Below are 14,544 nucleotides of genomic sequence, written 5' to 3' on the forward strand. Positions count from 1 at the left end.
GATAAGTCAGTACATATCAGTTATAACCCTCAATGTTGATGCTCTCGATTCATCAATCAAAGATTGGCAGATGGGGTCAAGAAGCAAGATCCAACAATATGTTACATAGAGGAAACATACTTAATTCAAAAAGAAACTCATAGACTGAAAGTTAAAGGGTGGAAAACAATACTCCATGAAATAGGAACCCCCAAAAAAGCAGGAATAGCCATCCTATTTGTAGATCAAACGGATTTCAACCAACACTAATTAAGAGAGACAAAGAAGGCCACTACATCCTTGTAGAGGGAACAATCCAAGAGGAAGAGGTGATGATCATAAATATATATGCACCAAATACTAGTGCACCCAACTATATAAAACAAATATTAACAGACATGAAAAATCAAATAAGCACTAATCCAGTAGTTCTGTGGGACCTCAATACTGCACTGTCAAAATTAGATAAAGCAACTAGACAAAAAATAAACAACAACATAGAATAGAACTGAAACTCTTGAGCAGATGGACTTAACAGATGTTTACAGAGTTTTCCATCCCATAAAAATCATAATAATACACATTCTTTTCAGCTGCACATGGCTCATTCTCCAAAATAGACCACATATTTTTAAAAATAATTTTGTTGAATCACAAAAAGATATTTAGTACACTTCAAAGACTTTTCATCCAAATTTTGTTTTCATGTAAATCTTTCAGATTTTTATTTTCTTGGTAGAGTAAAATTAAAGGGAAAAAATATTAAACATATGTTTGGAAACATTCTTTAACTCCTGAATTAAAGAGGAAATCATAGTAGGACTACATATTTTTTAAGTAATTGTAATTGATAGTGTTTGTTACATATTACAAATATTAGAAGAGTACTTAGAGAAAAGTTTATAGGTTTAATGTGTGGATTTAAATATGAGTAAGATGAAAAATAAGCTCAAGATTTATCTTAATGTTTTAGGAAAAAAATTGTAAGGTAAATTTTAAGGTAGAAAAGAAAGATCAGAAAAACAGTAAGACTTTCTGGAATGCCAATAAAACAAGAAAGCTTAAGGCAAAAATGAAGAAAAAAGATACAAATAAAAATAAAATAATAAAAATAATAACAGAATGTCTATAAATGTAATGGAAATTTTAAGTCATAAAAGAATATTATAAGTAGGTTAATGTTAACACTGTTACACAGTCAGATGAAATGGGGTCATTCTCTAGGAAATGTATTTATATTACCAAATTTATTTCAAGAAGAATTTTAAACTGATGAAATCAATAGCCATTTAAGAAACTGTCGATATCTAAAAGAAAATCTCCAGACTTCAGTATTTTTAGGCAGTTTTGACCTATGAATAGATAAGGACCTTCTTAATAAAGATTGTCTGCTAGAAAGCTGTAGGAAGCAAACCCATGTCCTGTAGCACCTAGGACCAGACAAGCTCCTTCACTGCTTTTTCTAGAAGCCCTGTCAGGGACACAGTACAGCAGGTGGAAATCAGTGGAAGAATATGGGATGCAAGAAACAAAATTCTCCTTATTTGCCAGTAATAAATTTGTTTCCATAGAAAAGCTGAGCAAATTTAAAGAGTACAGACATAAAAAGTCTGACTCATACAAAAGTACCGTGTACAGTTTTGTAGTAATGGATTTTATTCTCAAGATAGAATGAATAACTTCTGAGAAAATTTAAATGGTCAAAACTTACAGAAATTGAAGAAAAGGCAATTAAACAAAAAAAAAAAAAAAAAAAAAGAAAAGAAAAGAAAGAAATTTAAAATCTCCACCCTGGATCTGTATTCCACAGTCTTACAGGGAATAGTATGTCAGCAGCGCTTTATTATGTAAGCTGTCATAAAGAATTTTTTAAAATTTGAAAACTAATTCCACTTATAAATTTATTTAAAAATCCTAAATGACATATTGGCAAACCAGATCCTATTGAGTATATATGAACTCATATTTTTAATTCTTTCTTGTTCTGGGCCATGTTCCTGCCTTTATGCATCTCAATTAGACATTTTAGTGGACTAAAATTATTTAAGGCATTCTCTACCTTGAATTAGACCAGCCTTTCCCTGAACAACAGTTACTAGATCTGGATGAAATATGTAAAAACAACTGTGAGAATGCACTTGAAGAGTGCCTAAATGCTGGCAGAAGCAAGAAGAGTTCATGCTTGAAAAATAAACCATACCTTGGGCCAGGTGTGGTGGTGCACACCTGTAATCCCAGCACTTGGGAGGATAAGGCAGGAGGATCACTGTGAGTTTGAGACCAGCCTGGGATACATAGTGAGTTCCAGGTCAGTCTCAACTACATAGTGAGACCCTGTCTCAAAATAAATAAACAAACAAACAAACCACACCAAATGAGACAGGTTTATCTTCTACCACCTCCCTAAAGATTCTTACCAGTCTGAAAAAAAAATGGAATGATCAAAATTCAGGGCATCATCCCAATGTAAAGTATTTAGCTTCTTTTTAACTTTTTTTTTTTCCCCCTGTTCTAGGGATTGAACTCAGGTCCTTTTGCTTGTGAGGCAGGTGGCAGAACCACTGAGCTAAAATACCCCGGCCCCTTAACTTCTTTTTAATACTAATTTTTTCAGCAACCAAGATCTCTACTCCAGATTTTTAATTTCTTTCTAGCAAAACTGAAAACTTTTAAAATGGGCTTTTTGCTTCTGTTTCTCACAGTATATTTGGCTAAAAACACAAGCAAAAACCATGCTACAGCCTAAATGTTGCACTGCTTTGAAATTTCCTCCCAGATTAACTAGTCACTGTGTTTAATCTCAGTCTCCCACAAAGCCTCAGGACATGAGCAAAATGTAGACATATTTTCTACCAGATCATAACACAAATAGCCTATAGTCCTTCTTCCCAACAGAAACCTCCTGAACCTGGTCTTTGCCAGATGTATTTTATCAACATTCTGACCTTCTGAACTCTGACCAGAATCTCCCATCAAGCTTGTTTTATAGTATTCTAGGGCTGCTTCTCCATCCTCTATCTCTAAACCTATCCAAACTCCTCCCTCAAGTAGTTCCAAAGGCTTCTGAACCACATGGTCAGGTAATGTCATAGCAGTGACCCCATTTCCAGTACCAAAATCTGTTCTAAATCACTTTCTCATTAGGGCCGGGGGTTTAATTTAGCTCGGTGGTTCTGGCGTCTGCCTCGCAAGCACAAGGACCCGAGTTCGATCCCCGGTACCAAAAAACTAAATAAATAAATAAATAAATAATAATAATAATAATAATCACTTTCTCACTGCTGGGACAAAATACCAGACCCCCCCACAACTTAAAGGAGAAAAGATTTATGTGTTTGTTTCATAGCTTAGAGAGATTTCAGTCCGTTATCGGCTGGTTCCAAGACAGGATGGCTGCTCACAGCATGGAGGACAGGCGGCAGAGAGAGAAAGGAGGCAGGAGGGAGATGGACACTTCCAGGCCACGCCCAAGTGACCACCTCCTCCATCCAGGCTCCACCTCCCAACGTCACATTCAGATATCAGCTCATCAGTGGACGAATCCACTGAACCACGACAGGGCCGATTTGGAATTTGAATCCTGTTAGTCCATCCCAAGTGAAACTGTTTGGAGTTTGAAACTCACTGACTTACAGATGCTTCATAAATACCTTAGAGTTTTTATTGAAACCTGCAAGTGTTGGACTTTTCAAGTAAAGACAATGTTCTAAAACTAAGAGTATACCCAAGACTTAAGAGGAAAGAACGAACTAACTCATTGTAAAACAAATGTTAGATTTAGGTGATCCGACAGTGATACTGTGGGATAGAACAAAAGTGAGTACTGTATCTTCTACGTTCTAAAGACATGGAGGAGGAAGAAAAAGAATCTCAGGCCCTACTTGAACACACAAAAATCAATTCAAAATAAATCCTAGGTTTACAGTAAAAGCTAAAAGTAAGAAAAAATGTGAACACTTTTGGGATCTTAAGACACCTAAACACTAAACATAAAAGAAAAGATAATATGTTAGATTTTAGCAAAACCAAAATTTAAAACTTCTGCCGATTAAAAGATTCCATTAAGAAAATGAAAAGACAAACCACAGACTAGAAAAAATGTATTAGCAATACACGTACCTAACAAGCGTTGAATCTAGATTAAGAATAATTTTTGTACCTCAAGATAGCAAACTACTTTCTTTAATGGGCAAAAGATAACAGTCACTCAGAGATAGAATGGCCACTGGGGCCACGAAAAGCTCTGCACAGGAAAGCGCACAGAGGACCATGCCAGGATGCCACCAGTAACGGCCAAGCTGAGAAGCTGTTTGCGGGAACATGAGGGAGAAGGGGTGTACCGGTGTGTTGTTTTAACAGCCGGACACGTGTTACCTGTTTGATGCATGCAGAGTCCTTACATCAGGAAAAGTGTAAGGCATGAGGGGTATAACAAGGCGATGCAGAGGAAGAGAATTCACATCGCCACTAAATCTAGGGGAAAGCATTTCGGTCTTAGTAAATTAGAAAATACAAAACAGAATAATAATATTTTGTTCACATAACTTTTAAAACTAAAAATTCCATTTTGCCAGAGGTATGGAGTACATGGTAGTTTTATACACACTTGATGGAGTTGTGAATTAGTATAAACATTTCCTGTCCGTGCCTGTCAAATTTAAAGAGGGATCATGTCTTTTGACCTGGGAATACTACTTCTAGAAAAGTGGCCTAGAAAAATACTTGCTCGTGTGCATGGGAGAGATGCATAGGGCTGGGGATTTAGCTCAGGATCACTGTGCCTGCCTTGCAGGGGCAAGGTGCTGAGTTTGATCCCAGGTACCAAAGAGAGAGGGTGGGGGAGGCATATACATATATTGATTCTTAAAGCAGCAAAAGCAAATTATCAGCCTTTTTTAGAGTTATTCAGGATATTTAAAAAGCAAATATCCCGCTGTAATCCTTGGATATTTAACTTCATTGTCACTTATTTGAAGATGAAGTCAAATCTTCACTTCTTAGACATTCAGATGTTGGAAAAAGACCTTTTGGTTTCTCTTATTTTCATAAGCAATGGATAGTTTTGTATGTGTTTTTATATTTGACTTTTTTGCCCTTTACTATGACCATATTTTATGAACTACAAAGTCATGTTTGATTATAAAATATTCAATGTAAAAAAGTTTTCCCAAACAGGGATTTTACACCAAAATATTTTTTATTTTCTTATTTCAATTGGGTTTTTGTTGTTGTTTTATGCTGTTTGCTCTCCAGAAAATGTAGTTGCTGTACAAACGTTTCATTACACAAGCTAGTGAACCAGTGTAATCCTAAGAAAATGATGACTTTCTCTGTATGCTTCCCTTCATCAGGTTACAGGATGGCCTTTCTGCTTCAAACAGAACAGGTTAGGGAGTGCTGAATTAGAAGAGGATTTTCTTAAGAAAAAGAAAAAGTGGCACCATGACCTGTTTTTTAGCAGCTTTGGAGCCTGGTATTTCTTATAAAGAGCTACTCTGGAATCTGGAGAGAAGATGTTAGGGACACGGTGGTCATAACGTTACCTTCTGATAGTGTGGTCATATACCTAGAAGAACATGTTTGGAAGTTTATAATAATGTCCTTAGGTCCAGTGTGTTAATTATTAGGGAATTTTTCTGACTTTTCTTCTTTTAGTTTTCAGGATTTTGATATTCAGGGCTCCAGAAGATGCAGTTTGGACTGGTTGACAATAGAAACATACAAGAACATTGAAAGTTACAGAGCTTGCGGCTCCACAGTCCCACCTCCATACATCTCGTCCCAAGACCACCTCTGGATCAGGTTCCACTCAGATGACAGCGTCTCGAGAAAAGGCTTCAGACTGGCCTATTTTTCAGGTGTGTGTTTCAAAAGAAGAGCTCATTAGAAGCAAACCCTCCTTGCTAACTGTTCGTTCACTTCGGGGCTGGTTCTCTGCACAGTGTCCACTGGCGGTGCGGAGCCCTGAGGTGACTGTGCTAAGGTTGAAAAGTTCAAGACAGGTGCCACAGAGCTGTGTCGCCAAGCTGTGCCTGTAACCTAACTGGACACAAGTGCCGCAGAGGAAGACCAGGGCTCACATAAAAGCAGCCCCTTCTTCCTCAAGTGTTTATCCATGCTGTGAGAGTTACCAGAATGTATTTTTTGGTATGAATTATTGTTTTATACCTTCAAAAAAAAAAAGAAATGACCTGTTTATAGTCTCAGAAGATGTCTTTTTTTTTTCCTTTTTTAAACTGTGTTTGAGAAGAGTAGCCAGATCACATCAATGCAAAAATTCAAAGCTTTAGTTTTGTATATTTTTTTGCTGAAAAGTATTTTAAATCATCTGAAATTAGTCTTCTGTACCAAATATCTGCTTTTTGCCTGTTTTCTTAGCACAGTCTGTAATACTTTGCTTCTGACTCACATTTTCAATTTTACTGATAAATACATTGTTATTGGAAAAGTAAGACTTGGCCCAACGTTGTTGATTTGGATTCTCTAGAAATCTGTTATTGGGTTGTCTTTCCCCACCTCATTATTCAGGATGGTATACCGAGATCATTAGAATTCTGTAGGCACGTCAGTTTTTTTCTTTCATTTGTTCATTTGATGAATACATTTATATCTTCACCTTAGATGTATGCACTGTTTTGCAGTTGTGTTACAGAATAGAAATTGTGAAATGCAAGTACTATATGATTACATGAAACACTATAACAGTTTAAATAGGAGTTTGCAAATTACTGTACGTGTATATATAAAGACAAGAATAGAGAAGAATATCAAAACACTTAGAAAGGTGATTTGGATGAAGTGTTTCATGTAAAAATGTCTACCATGGTTTTAATAATGTTGATACAGTGTTAGTGTTATTAGTTAGTATATCCCATTGGTTCATAAATCTCACATCATTTTGCTAAGTTCTTCAACACAGTAGCTCTTTACAAAAATAGAATTAACCCTTCCCATCTTCAGTGCAAGATAAAAGAACTCGTGGAAAAAATAATAGGCATTTAATAAACTGTTGACTAATGCAAGTTCTAATTTGTCATTAGAACGTAACCTTTTTTAACAAGATTTTTAAAAACCGTCAACACTTGGGCTCAATCAAAATGTATCATAAAAACACCTAGATATTTTTTGAAGCATGTTTTTCCTCTCTGTCTCCACCTCTTCCACCCACACCCTCCCTCCCAGGGAAATCGGAGGAGCCGGACTGTGCTTGTGATCAGTTTCACTGTGGTAACGGGAAGTGCATCCCGGAGGCCTGGCAGTGTAATAACATGGACGAGTGCGGAGACAGTTCTGATGAGGAGCTCTGTGCCAGGGAGGCGAGCCCTCCAACAGCTGCCTCCTTTCAGCCCTGTGCTTATAACCAGTTCCAGTGTCTGTCCCGTTTCACCAAAGTCTACACCTGTCTCCCCGAGTCCTTAAAATGCGATGGGAACATTGACTGCCTGGACCTCGGAGACGAGATAGACTGTGATGTGCCAACCTGTGGGCAGTGGTTAAAATATTTCTATGGTACTTTTAATTCTCCCAACTATCCGGACTTCTACCCTCCCGGAAGCAACTGTACCTGGCTCATAGACACTGGTGACCGTCGTAAAGTCATTATCCGCTTCACTGACTTCAAACTCGATGGTACTGGCTACGGTGACTATGTCAAGATATACGATGGGTTAGAGGAGAATCCACGCAGGCTTTTGCGTGTGCTGACTGCTTTTGATTCTCACGCACCTCTCACAGTTGTGTCTTCCTCTGGACAAATAAGGGTACATTTTTGTGCAGATAAAGTAAATGCGGCCAGGGGATTCAATGCCACTTACCAAGTAGATGGCTTCTGTCTGCCCTGGGAAATACCCTGTGGGGGTAACTGGGGCTGCTACACTGAGCAGCAGCGCTGTCGCTGCGTGTTTGAGAGCTGGGTGTGCGACTCTCAGGATGACTGCGGCGATGGCAGCGACGAGGAGAGCTGCCCGGTGATCGTGCCCACCAGAGTCATCACCGCGGCCGTCATCGGGAGCCTCATCTGTGGCCTGCTGCTGGTCATCGCCCTGGGGTGCACCTGCAAGCTGTACTCGCTGCGGATGTTTGAACGGAGGTCAGTACGGGCCACGGACAAGGCCTCGTGTGTGAGCGACGAGCGCTTCGGTGGGACTCGCATTGTGTTTGTTTTATATTAGTTTAGAATATAGAAATATTATTTAGGATTTATAATAGTAGTAAGTTGCAGCTTTCAGTTGTGATTTTTAACCTGTGTTTTATAAATATTCAGTAATTTAATATATTTGAGAGCCTGCTATATTCTAAGCACTCTACAAACGAATATAAAAATGAATAAGGCATCATCTCACAAGCACTTTATAGTTAGGAGGAAGGAAATGGTATAGAATAAGATGACGAAAATAAGAGCTGTAAAGCAAAGCGCTGTAGAAGTCAGTCAGAAGCACCTCACCTGATGGGGTGGGAGGCTTTCCCTGGAGAGGGCACCTTGGAGTGTGTGAGCAGAACGCAGCTAGCGAAAAGGCACTTGGGGTTTAGAAAGCCTGGGCGGCTCCGCAGAGTGGGAACGTGGAGCACTGCTCCGGAAGGGAGTGCGCAGTCAGTGTGTCTGGACCCAGGCGGCCGCGGTCGGAGAGGCGCGGGGGATGGCGCAGGGCTCCTGCCGTGGTGTCGCATCCAGTGAGAGCCACACTCCTGAGCTCCCCGTTCCGGAGGAAGTGGCTGAGTGCTCAGAGGGGACCTCCAGGGAGGCAGTTTTCAGTGTGGGGCAGGATGGAGCGCACCTGGAGGAAGCGGCAGAGAGGTCCTCGCGGGCTGCCGTGGAGACGAGGACCTTCAGACCCCGGAGAGCTGCAGCAGCAGATAGTGACAAACAGGGTTACGTCAGAGGTGCGGTGTCCTCCGAGCCATCGCTGCACCTTCTCTCCCCCGAAGTACGCAGGGCCAGAAAACTCCCACCTCACCCCAGAAGAGCACGGTGAAGGGTCAGGGTCTTCAGTTCACGATGAGGCTCTTCCAGAAGAGGATGCTAGTGATCCTTTCACCCTTACCTGGAAGGAACCGTGTTGAACCTGCTGAATTAAATGTCCTGTGAGACGAGTCACACTGTCCCTGGGAGCCCAGAACACAGCGCAGTCTTCCCTTTGTCCTTGTGCCTTTTATAGAGCCTCCAGCCCATTAGAACCGTCATCCCTACTGTTGCTAGTATAAAGCTCCCTTGGACAGAGGGTCTGCTTGATCCTCGTGTCCTCAGCATGTAGACAGGACAGACATTAGACAGAGCTTTCACAATGTGCCGGGAGTCAGTTGTTGTAGTTACTGAAAACAGAAAATTCCTCTTTCGACTGGACTGTGTTGAAACGCTTTTTATCTCCATCTGTTCTCGAAGATCATTTGAGACCCAGCTGTCCAGAGTCGAAGCAGAATTGTTGAGAAGAGAAGCTCCTCCCTCTTACGGACAGTTGATTGCTCAGGGCTTGATTCCACCAGTGGAAGATTTTCCGGTTTGTTCGCCCAGTCAGGTATATTGCAATTTCTTTTCTGTTTTTTCTTTATTCTCTTTTCTTAGTACATGTTGTGGTACCTAAAGGTCACATTCATCATGGGAGTTGGGTCACGCACATAACACGTCTTCATTCTTTTTTCATCTCCTTCCCCTCCTCCCCCATAAACCCTTCCTCTTGGTCCCCTTCTCATTTGCCAAGATCTAGCCCCCTATTTCCTCTAATCTGTCTTTTATTTTACTCTATATTTTGAGTTTCTCATATAAGAGAAATCACGCAATATTTAAGCTTTGTGTCTACTCTACTTCTCTTGACATTGTGGTCACCAGGTGCATCCATGTTCCTAGAAATGACCCAAGTTTATCCTTCTCTGTGGCAGAGTAGGACTCCCCTGGGTATAAATAACACTTTTTATCCATCCATCTGCTAATGGATATACAGACTGCTTCCAGTGTTTAGCTATTAGTATTTAGCTTGTTGTGCCATAAACACGAATGTGCGTGTACAACTGTAATATGATGCTTTAACTCTTTTTTGAGGAATAGCTGAGTTGACTGGAATTTTATTTTCAAGACATTCCAAGAAATACTGGTTTCCATAGTAGTTGCGCTAGTTTACATTTCTACCAACAGTGTAGAAGGGCTCCTTTTTTCCTATAGCCTCACCACCATTGGTTATTTGATTTCTTGATGATGGCCATATTTTTTGAAATAAGATGGAATCTCAGTGTTGTTTTAATTTGTATTTCTCTAATGGCCAGAGCTGTTCAACACTTTTTTCATGTATTTATTGGCCATTTGTACTCTTTTTCTGAGAAGTGTCTGTTAACTTTAGTTCCCCATCTTTTGATTGGGTCTTTTATTTTGGAAGGGGTCTAATTTATTTTAGCTCTTTATATAGTCTAACATTAGTCCTCTGAGGAATAGCTAGCAAACTTTTTTCTTGTTCTGTAAGTTATCTCCTCCTTGTTGTTTCTTTTGCTGTACAAAAAAAGCCTTTTAATTGATAGGAGCCCATTTATTGATTCTTGATATTATTTCTTGTGCAGTTAGGATTCTGTTCAGAAAGTACTTGTCTACTGTGCTTGTGTCTTCAAGAGCAGGTGCCTATTTTGCCTTCCAGCAGATTGTTTCTGTTTTAATATTTCAGTCTTTGATCCATTTTGATTTTAGTTTAGTGCATGGTGAGAGATACGGGTCTAGACACTCACCCTGTGGGTGTGGCAGCTGGTTTTCCGGCACCATTTGTTAAAGAGGCTGCCTCTCCACAGCATGTGTTTGGCCCCTTCACCAGAGAACTGATGGCCAGCTGCGACCTGGGCTGTTTCTGCACCTGCTGCTCTGTTCCACTCACTGATCCACGTGACTGTCGTGACAGAACCATGCTGTTTTTCTGCTGTTTGTTTTGTTTTTGAGACAAAGTCTTGCTGTGTAGTTCGGGCTGGCCTTGAACTGTCTCGCGGCATCCTCTGGCCTCAGCCTCCCAGGTGCTGGGATTACAAATGGTATGTCGCCACGCCCAGCACTGTGCTGGTTCTGTCACTGTGGTTTTGTAATATAGCTTGAAGTCCCAGATTGTGATGCCTCCTACTTTGACCTTGTTACAAGGATTGCTTTAGCTATTCTGAGACTTCTGGTTCCACATGAATTTTAGGGTTGTTTTCTCTAGTTCTATGAGCAGTGCTTGTAGGTATTTTGATTGGAATTGCATTAAATCTGTATATCAGTTTTGGAAGTAAGGCCATTTTGACAGTTTTGCTCCTGCCTATCCAGGAACAGGGGACATCTTTTTATTTTCTGATGACCTCTTTGATCTTTCACAGACTACTGTACTTTTCATTGTAGAAGTCTTTTACTTCTTGGTTCAGTTGATTCCTAAGCATTTCATTTTCTTGGAACTATAGTAAATGCTATTGTTTCCTAATGTCTTTCTTAGTCACTTCATTATTAGTGTACAAGAACAATATTGATTTTTGTGTGTTGATTTTGTATACTGCTGTATTACTAGAATTTGGCTAATTCTAGGAGTCTTTTGATAGATATTGTAACTTTGATTTATATTTCAGTACAAATTTTAAAAATGAAATGATACCTCTATAGATCTATACCAGTAAAATTATACCAGTAAAACAAAGACTCTTGATGGTCAGTATTTCTGCAATCAAATCAGGGATAAAATATATGGAGAATTTGAAGTTATATATTTTTATTATTACATTTTAACAAGTACTACAAAAACACAATTTTTACTCTTCTGATTTGATTATGTGATACTTGAACATTTTACTGTCTAGGGTAATTTAGTGCATTTAGATTCAAAATTCACTTTGGCAAACTACTTGGACTGAACATTTAGAGATTTAATAATAAATAATGACATTAATATATTGGTAAAATACTACATGATTAACCAGTCATAAAGGAAAGTAATGGAAATGAAGTTAACCTTTCTACCTCACTCAGGGAAAACTTCTTTAGGTTGGATTTTGCACTAAAAACTAAATCCATTTTCTTTGTATCGTAACTCGTTCTTTATTAATGTTTCAGAACTCTTTAAACTTCTTACTGGGTTTTTAAAAATTTATTTTTCAAGGCTTAAAAACGGGCCAAGGTTCATTTAAGATATAAGGATTTATAAGCAATTGCAAATTTACTCAGGAACACATACAAATTTACTTCAGTATTAAGAGTTAAGGAAAATTGGCAAATATTGTTTTCTCAGTGACTTAATTGTTCCAAATGGAATACGTTTCACTTTTAGTAAATGAGATTTCTGATTACACTGTGTCGCCTCATTGGAGTCTTGGGAAATCTTTGGTGAGAAATTGTAGTTTTCAAACATTTCTCCAGATGTTATTTGTAGTTCAGAATTTCCATTCTTTGAAATTCCTCATGCAAAATAGAAAAACAACCTATGCATGCCTTCTTTTGTCGTTGGCATTGCTCTGAGGGAAGTGTCCTTTGTAGGCAGGGATGATGCAGACCGCGGCTTTTCACCCAGTCCATCGTCTGCACCCCACACAAGCCCGGACACCGCGGGCATCCAGGCCGCCCAGCGGCTGCCTGCACCGCAGTTGCCCTCGGCGGTCTGGGAAAGGGACAGCTGCGGGCCAGCCCGGAGAGAGTCGCTGTGTTGACACCAGCGTGCGGGGAGGTTGCTGACCAGGGCGCGAGCTGCGCTCCTTGTCCCTCACGTTGTCATGGTAACCGCGCGGTGACCTCACTGTCCAGCCGGGCCAGAGACTGATGCCCTCTGGGGAGCCCCAGCCCTCTCACCATGACGCGTTCAGAGCCAGCGCCCGCGTCCAGGGCGGCTCTCTGGCCTACGCAGGGCCCCCGGGCAGACCCGGAGCCGGGCGACACCCCGGAGGCTTAGCGGTCACATCCGCCCAGGGCAGGACAGAGGCTCTGAGGACGGAGCCACCCGCACACACCTGTCTCAGCAGCTCTCGAAATCGGTCCTGCGTGAGGAGCTACATTTTTTCATTCAATAACTTGACTCTCAAGTTTGAATTTTTTCCTAACAAATCAGCAAATGTTTGTAGCAGCTTTTAAAAAGAAAACCTGTGATTTACCGTCTTATTTGAAATAGAAGTGTTTCCTGAGGAGGTTGGCATGAGACTGCCCCGCGGACTCCGATGGCCGACCGCTCGGTGGTCTGCCCCGAGGAGAGCGCTTCTCCGGCGCGGCTGGTGACACCCAGGGCACCCAGTGGCACCCAGGGCCGCTGCCCCTGGAATGCAGGCTCTGAAGACGCTTGGCGCTTGTGGCGGTGACCGGCTCGTAAAGGAGCCCTGTGTGCTGCCCTGCCCTGGCCGTGCTCTGAAACGTTCCCACGAGGGTGGCTGGCCTCCCGTGGCCCAGGGAGGGCGGCGCGCCGAGTCACACTCGGTGGGAGCCAGCGCCGCGCTCCGCAGGGAGGTCCAGTGGCACAGGCAGGCTTGAAGGGGGTCCGGTGGGCTCCAAATTTCAGTACTTTTAATAACCACTAGGCGGAGCCCAAGGACCATTAAATACTGTGGCACTTCTTTAGAAAACAACAATTTTTCTTTAAATTTGGGCAACTCGGTTATTTTCCATATGGACTAATTCACAATAAGCAGTTTTTCAAAGAATAATGGTATAATCACTTTTTAGCACTGAACTATAGAAAATAAAATTTAACCCTTAAAGAGAAGGAATCCAGATATCTAGATACTTTCGTGTAATGTTATGAACATGTATTTTTAAAATTTTTATTGTTTTTAAGCCATATTAAAAATACAGTAATTATTTCCATTAGGAAGTCCAATTAGATCCTTAATATTCATTCCTTCAACAAACCCTTGAGACCCAACTCTGAAATGTAATTATACATGTTTAGGAATGTTTCAGCCTTGTAAATCAAGTATAACTTGCTCTATGTTTAAAAACTGAAAGGGCCTGGTTTTCACACTGTCACTTTGTGAAACACTGCTTTGTTGGCCTTCCTAGTTCTAGATGCATCACATACATGTATTTTCTACCCTAGGTATTTCTTCTAGGATTGGGTTATTCTCTGAGGTCCCTGAGACAAAGGAACTGTTCAGGATCATTAAGTATAACTATGGAATCTGGATATAAATCGAAGCAACTGGAAAGCCGGACACAGTGAGCAGTTGACTCACGGCACAGATTAGGTTCTGGGTGGGGTGATCCTCAAGCCAGAGAATTAGATTCATAACATCTTTAGCCCGTCTATGCCGACTGAGACTTTTCTGCTTGTTGCATGACGTCATGGGTGTTGCCTAGAGGAATTCGGGGATGGAGAGGTGGAGGTTGCTGGGCGGGGCAGTGGCCGCAGGGCCGGAGCGGAGCGGGTCCCCTGTGCTACTGAGCTGAGCTGAGCCGAGCTGCTGTCTCCCCTAGGCCTCCGTCCTGGAGAACCTGCGGCTGGCCGTGCGCTCCCAGCTGGGCTTCACGTCCATCCGGCTCCCGATGGCGGGCAGGTCCAGCGGCCTCTGGAATCGCATCTTCAGCTTCGCCAGGTCGCGGCACTCGGGCTCCCTGGCCTTGGTCTCGGCCAGCGGCGACGAGGTTCCCAGCCCGGGCAG

The 14,544-nt window shown here is 41.3% G+C and overlaps 1 protein-coding gene across 1 annotated transcript in view; it reads left to right on the top strand.

The window, feature by feature from the left end:
• Positions 1 to 14,544, top strand: part of Lrp12 (LDL receptor related protein 12) — a 68,303-nt gene that overhangs the window by 47,063 nt on the left and 6,696 nt on the right. Inside the window, exons 4-7 of the mRNA XM_010612135.3 lie at positions 5,635 to 5,837; positions 7,162 to 8,068; positions 9,359 to 9,491; positions 14,360 to 14,540. Coding sequence (XP_010610437.1) covers positions 5,635 to 5,837; positions 7,162 to 8,068; positions 9,359 to 9,491; positions 14,360 to 14,540 — 1,424 coding nt within the window. The remainder of the gene's footprint in view (positions 1 to 5,634; positions 5,838 to 7,161; positions 8,069 to 9,358; positions 9,492 to 14,359; positions 14,541 to 14,544) is intronic.

The sequence above is a fragment of the Fukomys damarensis genome, unplaced genomic scaffold (genome assembly GCF_012274545.1).
Source record: "Fukomys damarensis isolate Sample0158 unplaced genomic scaffold, DMR_v1.0_HiC HiC_scaffold_5, whole genome shotgun sequence".
Taxonomy (NCBI): domain Eukaryota; kingdom Metazoa; phylum Chordata; class Mammalia; order Rodentia; family Bathyergidae; genus Fukomys; species Fukomys damarensis.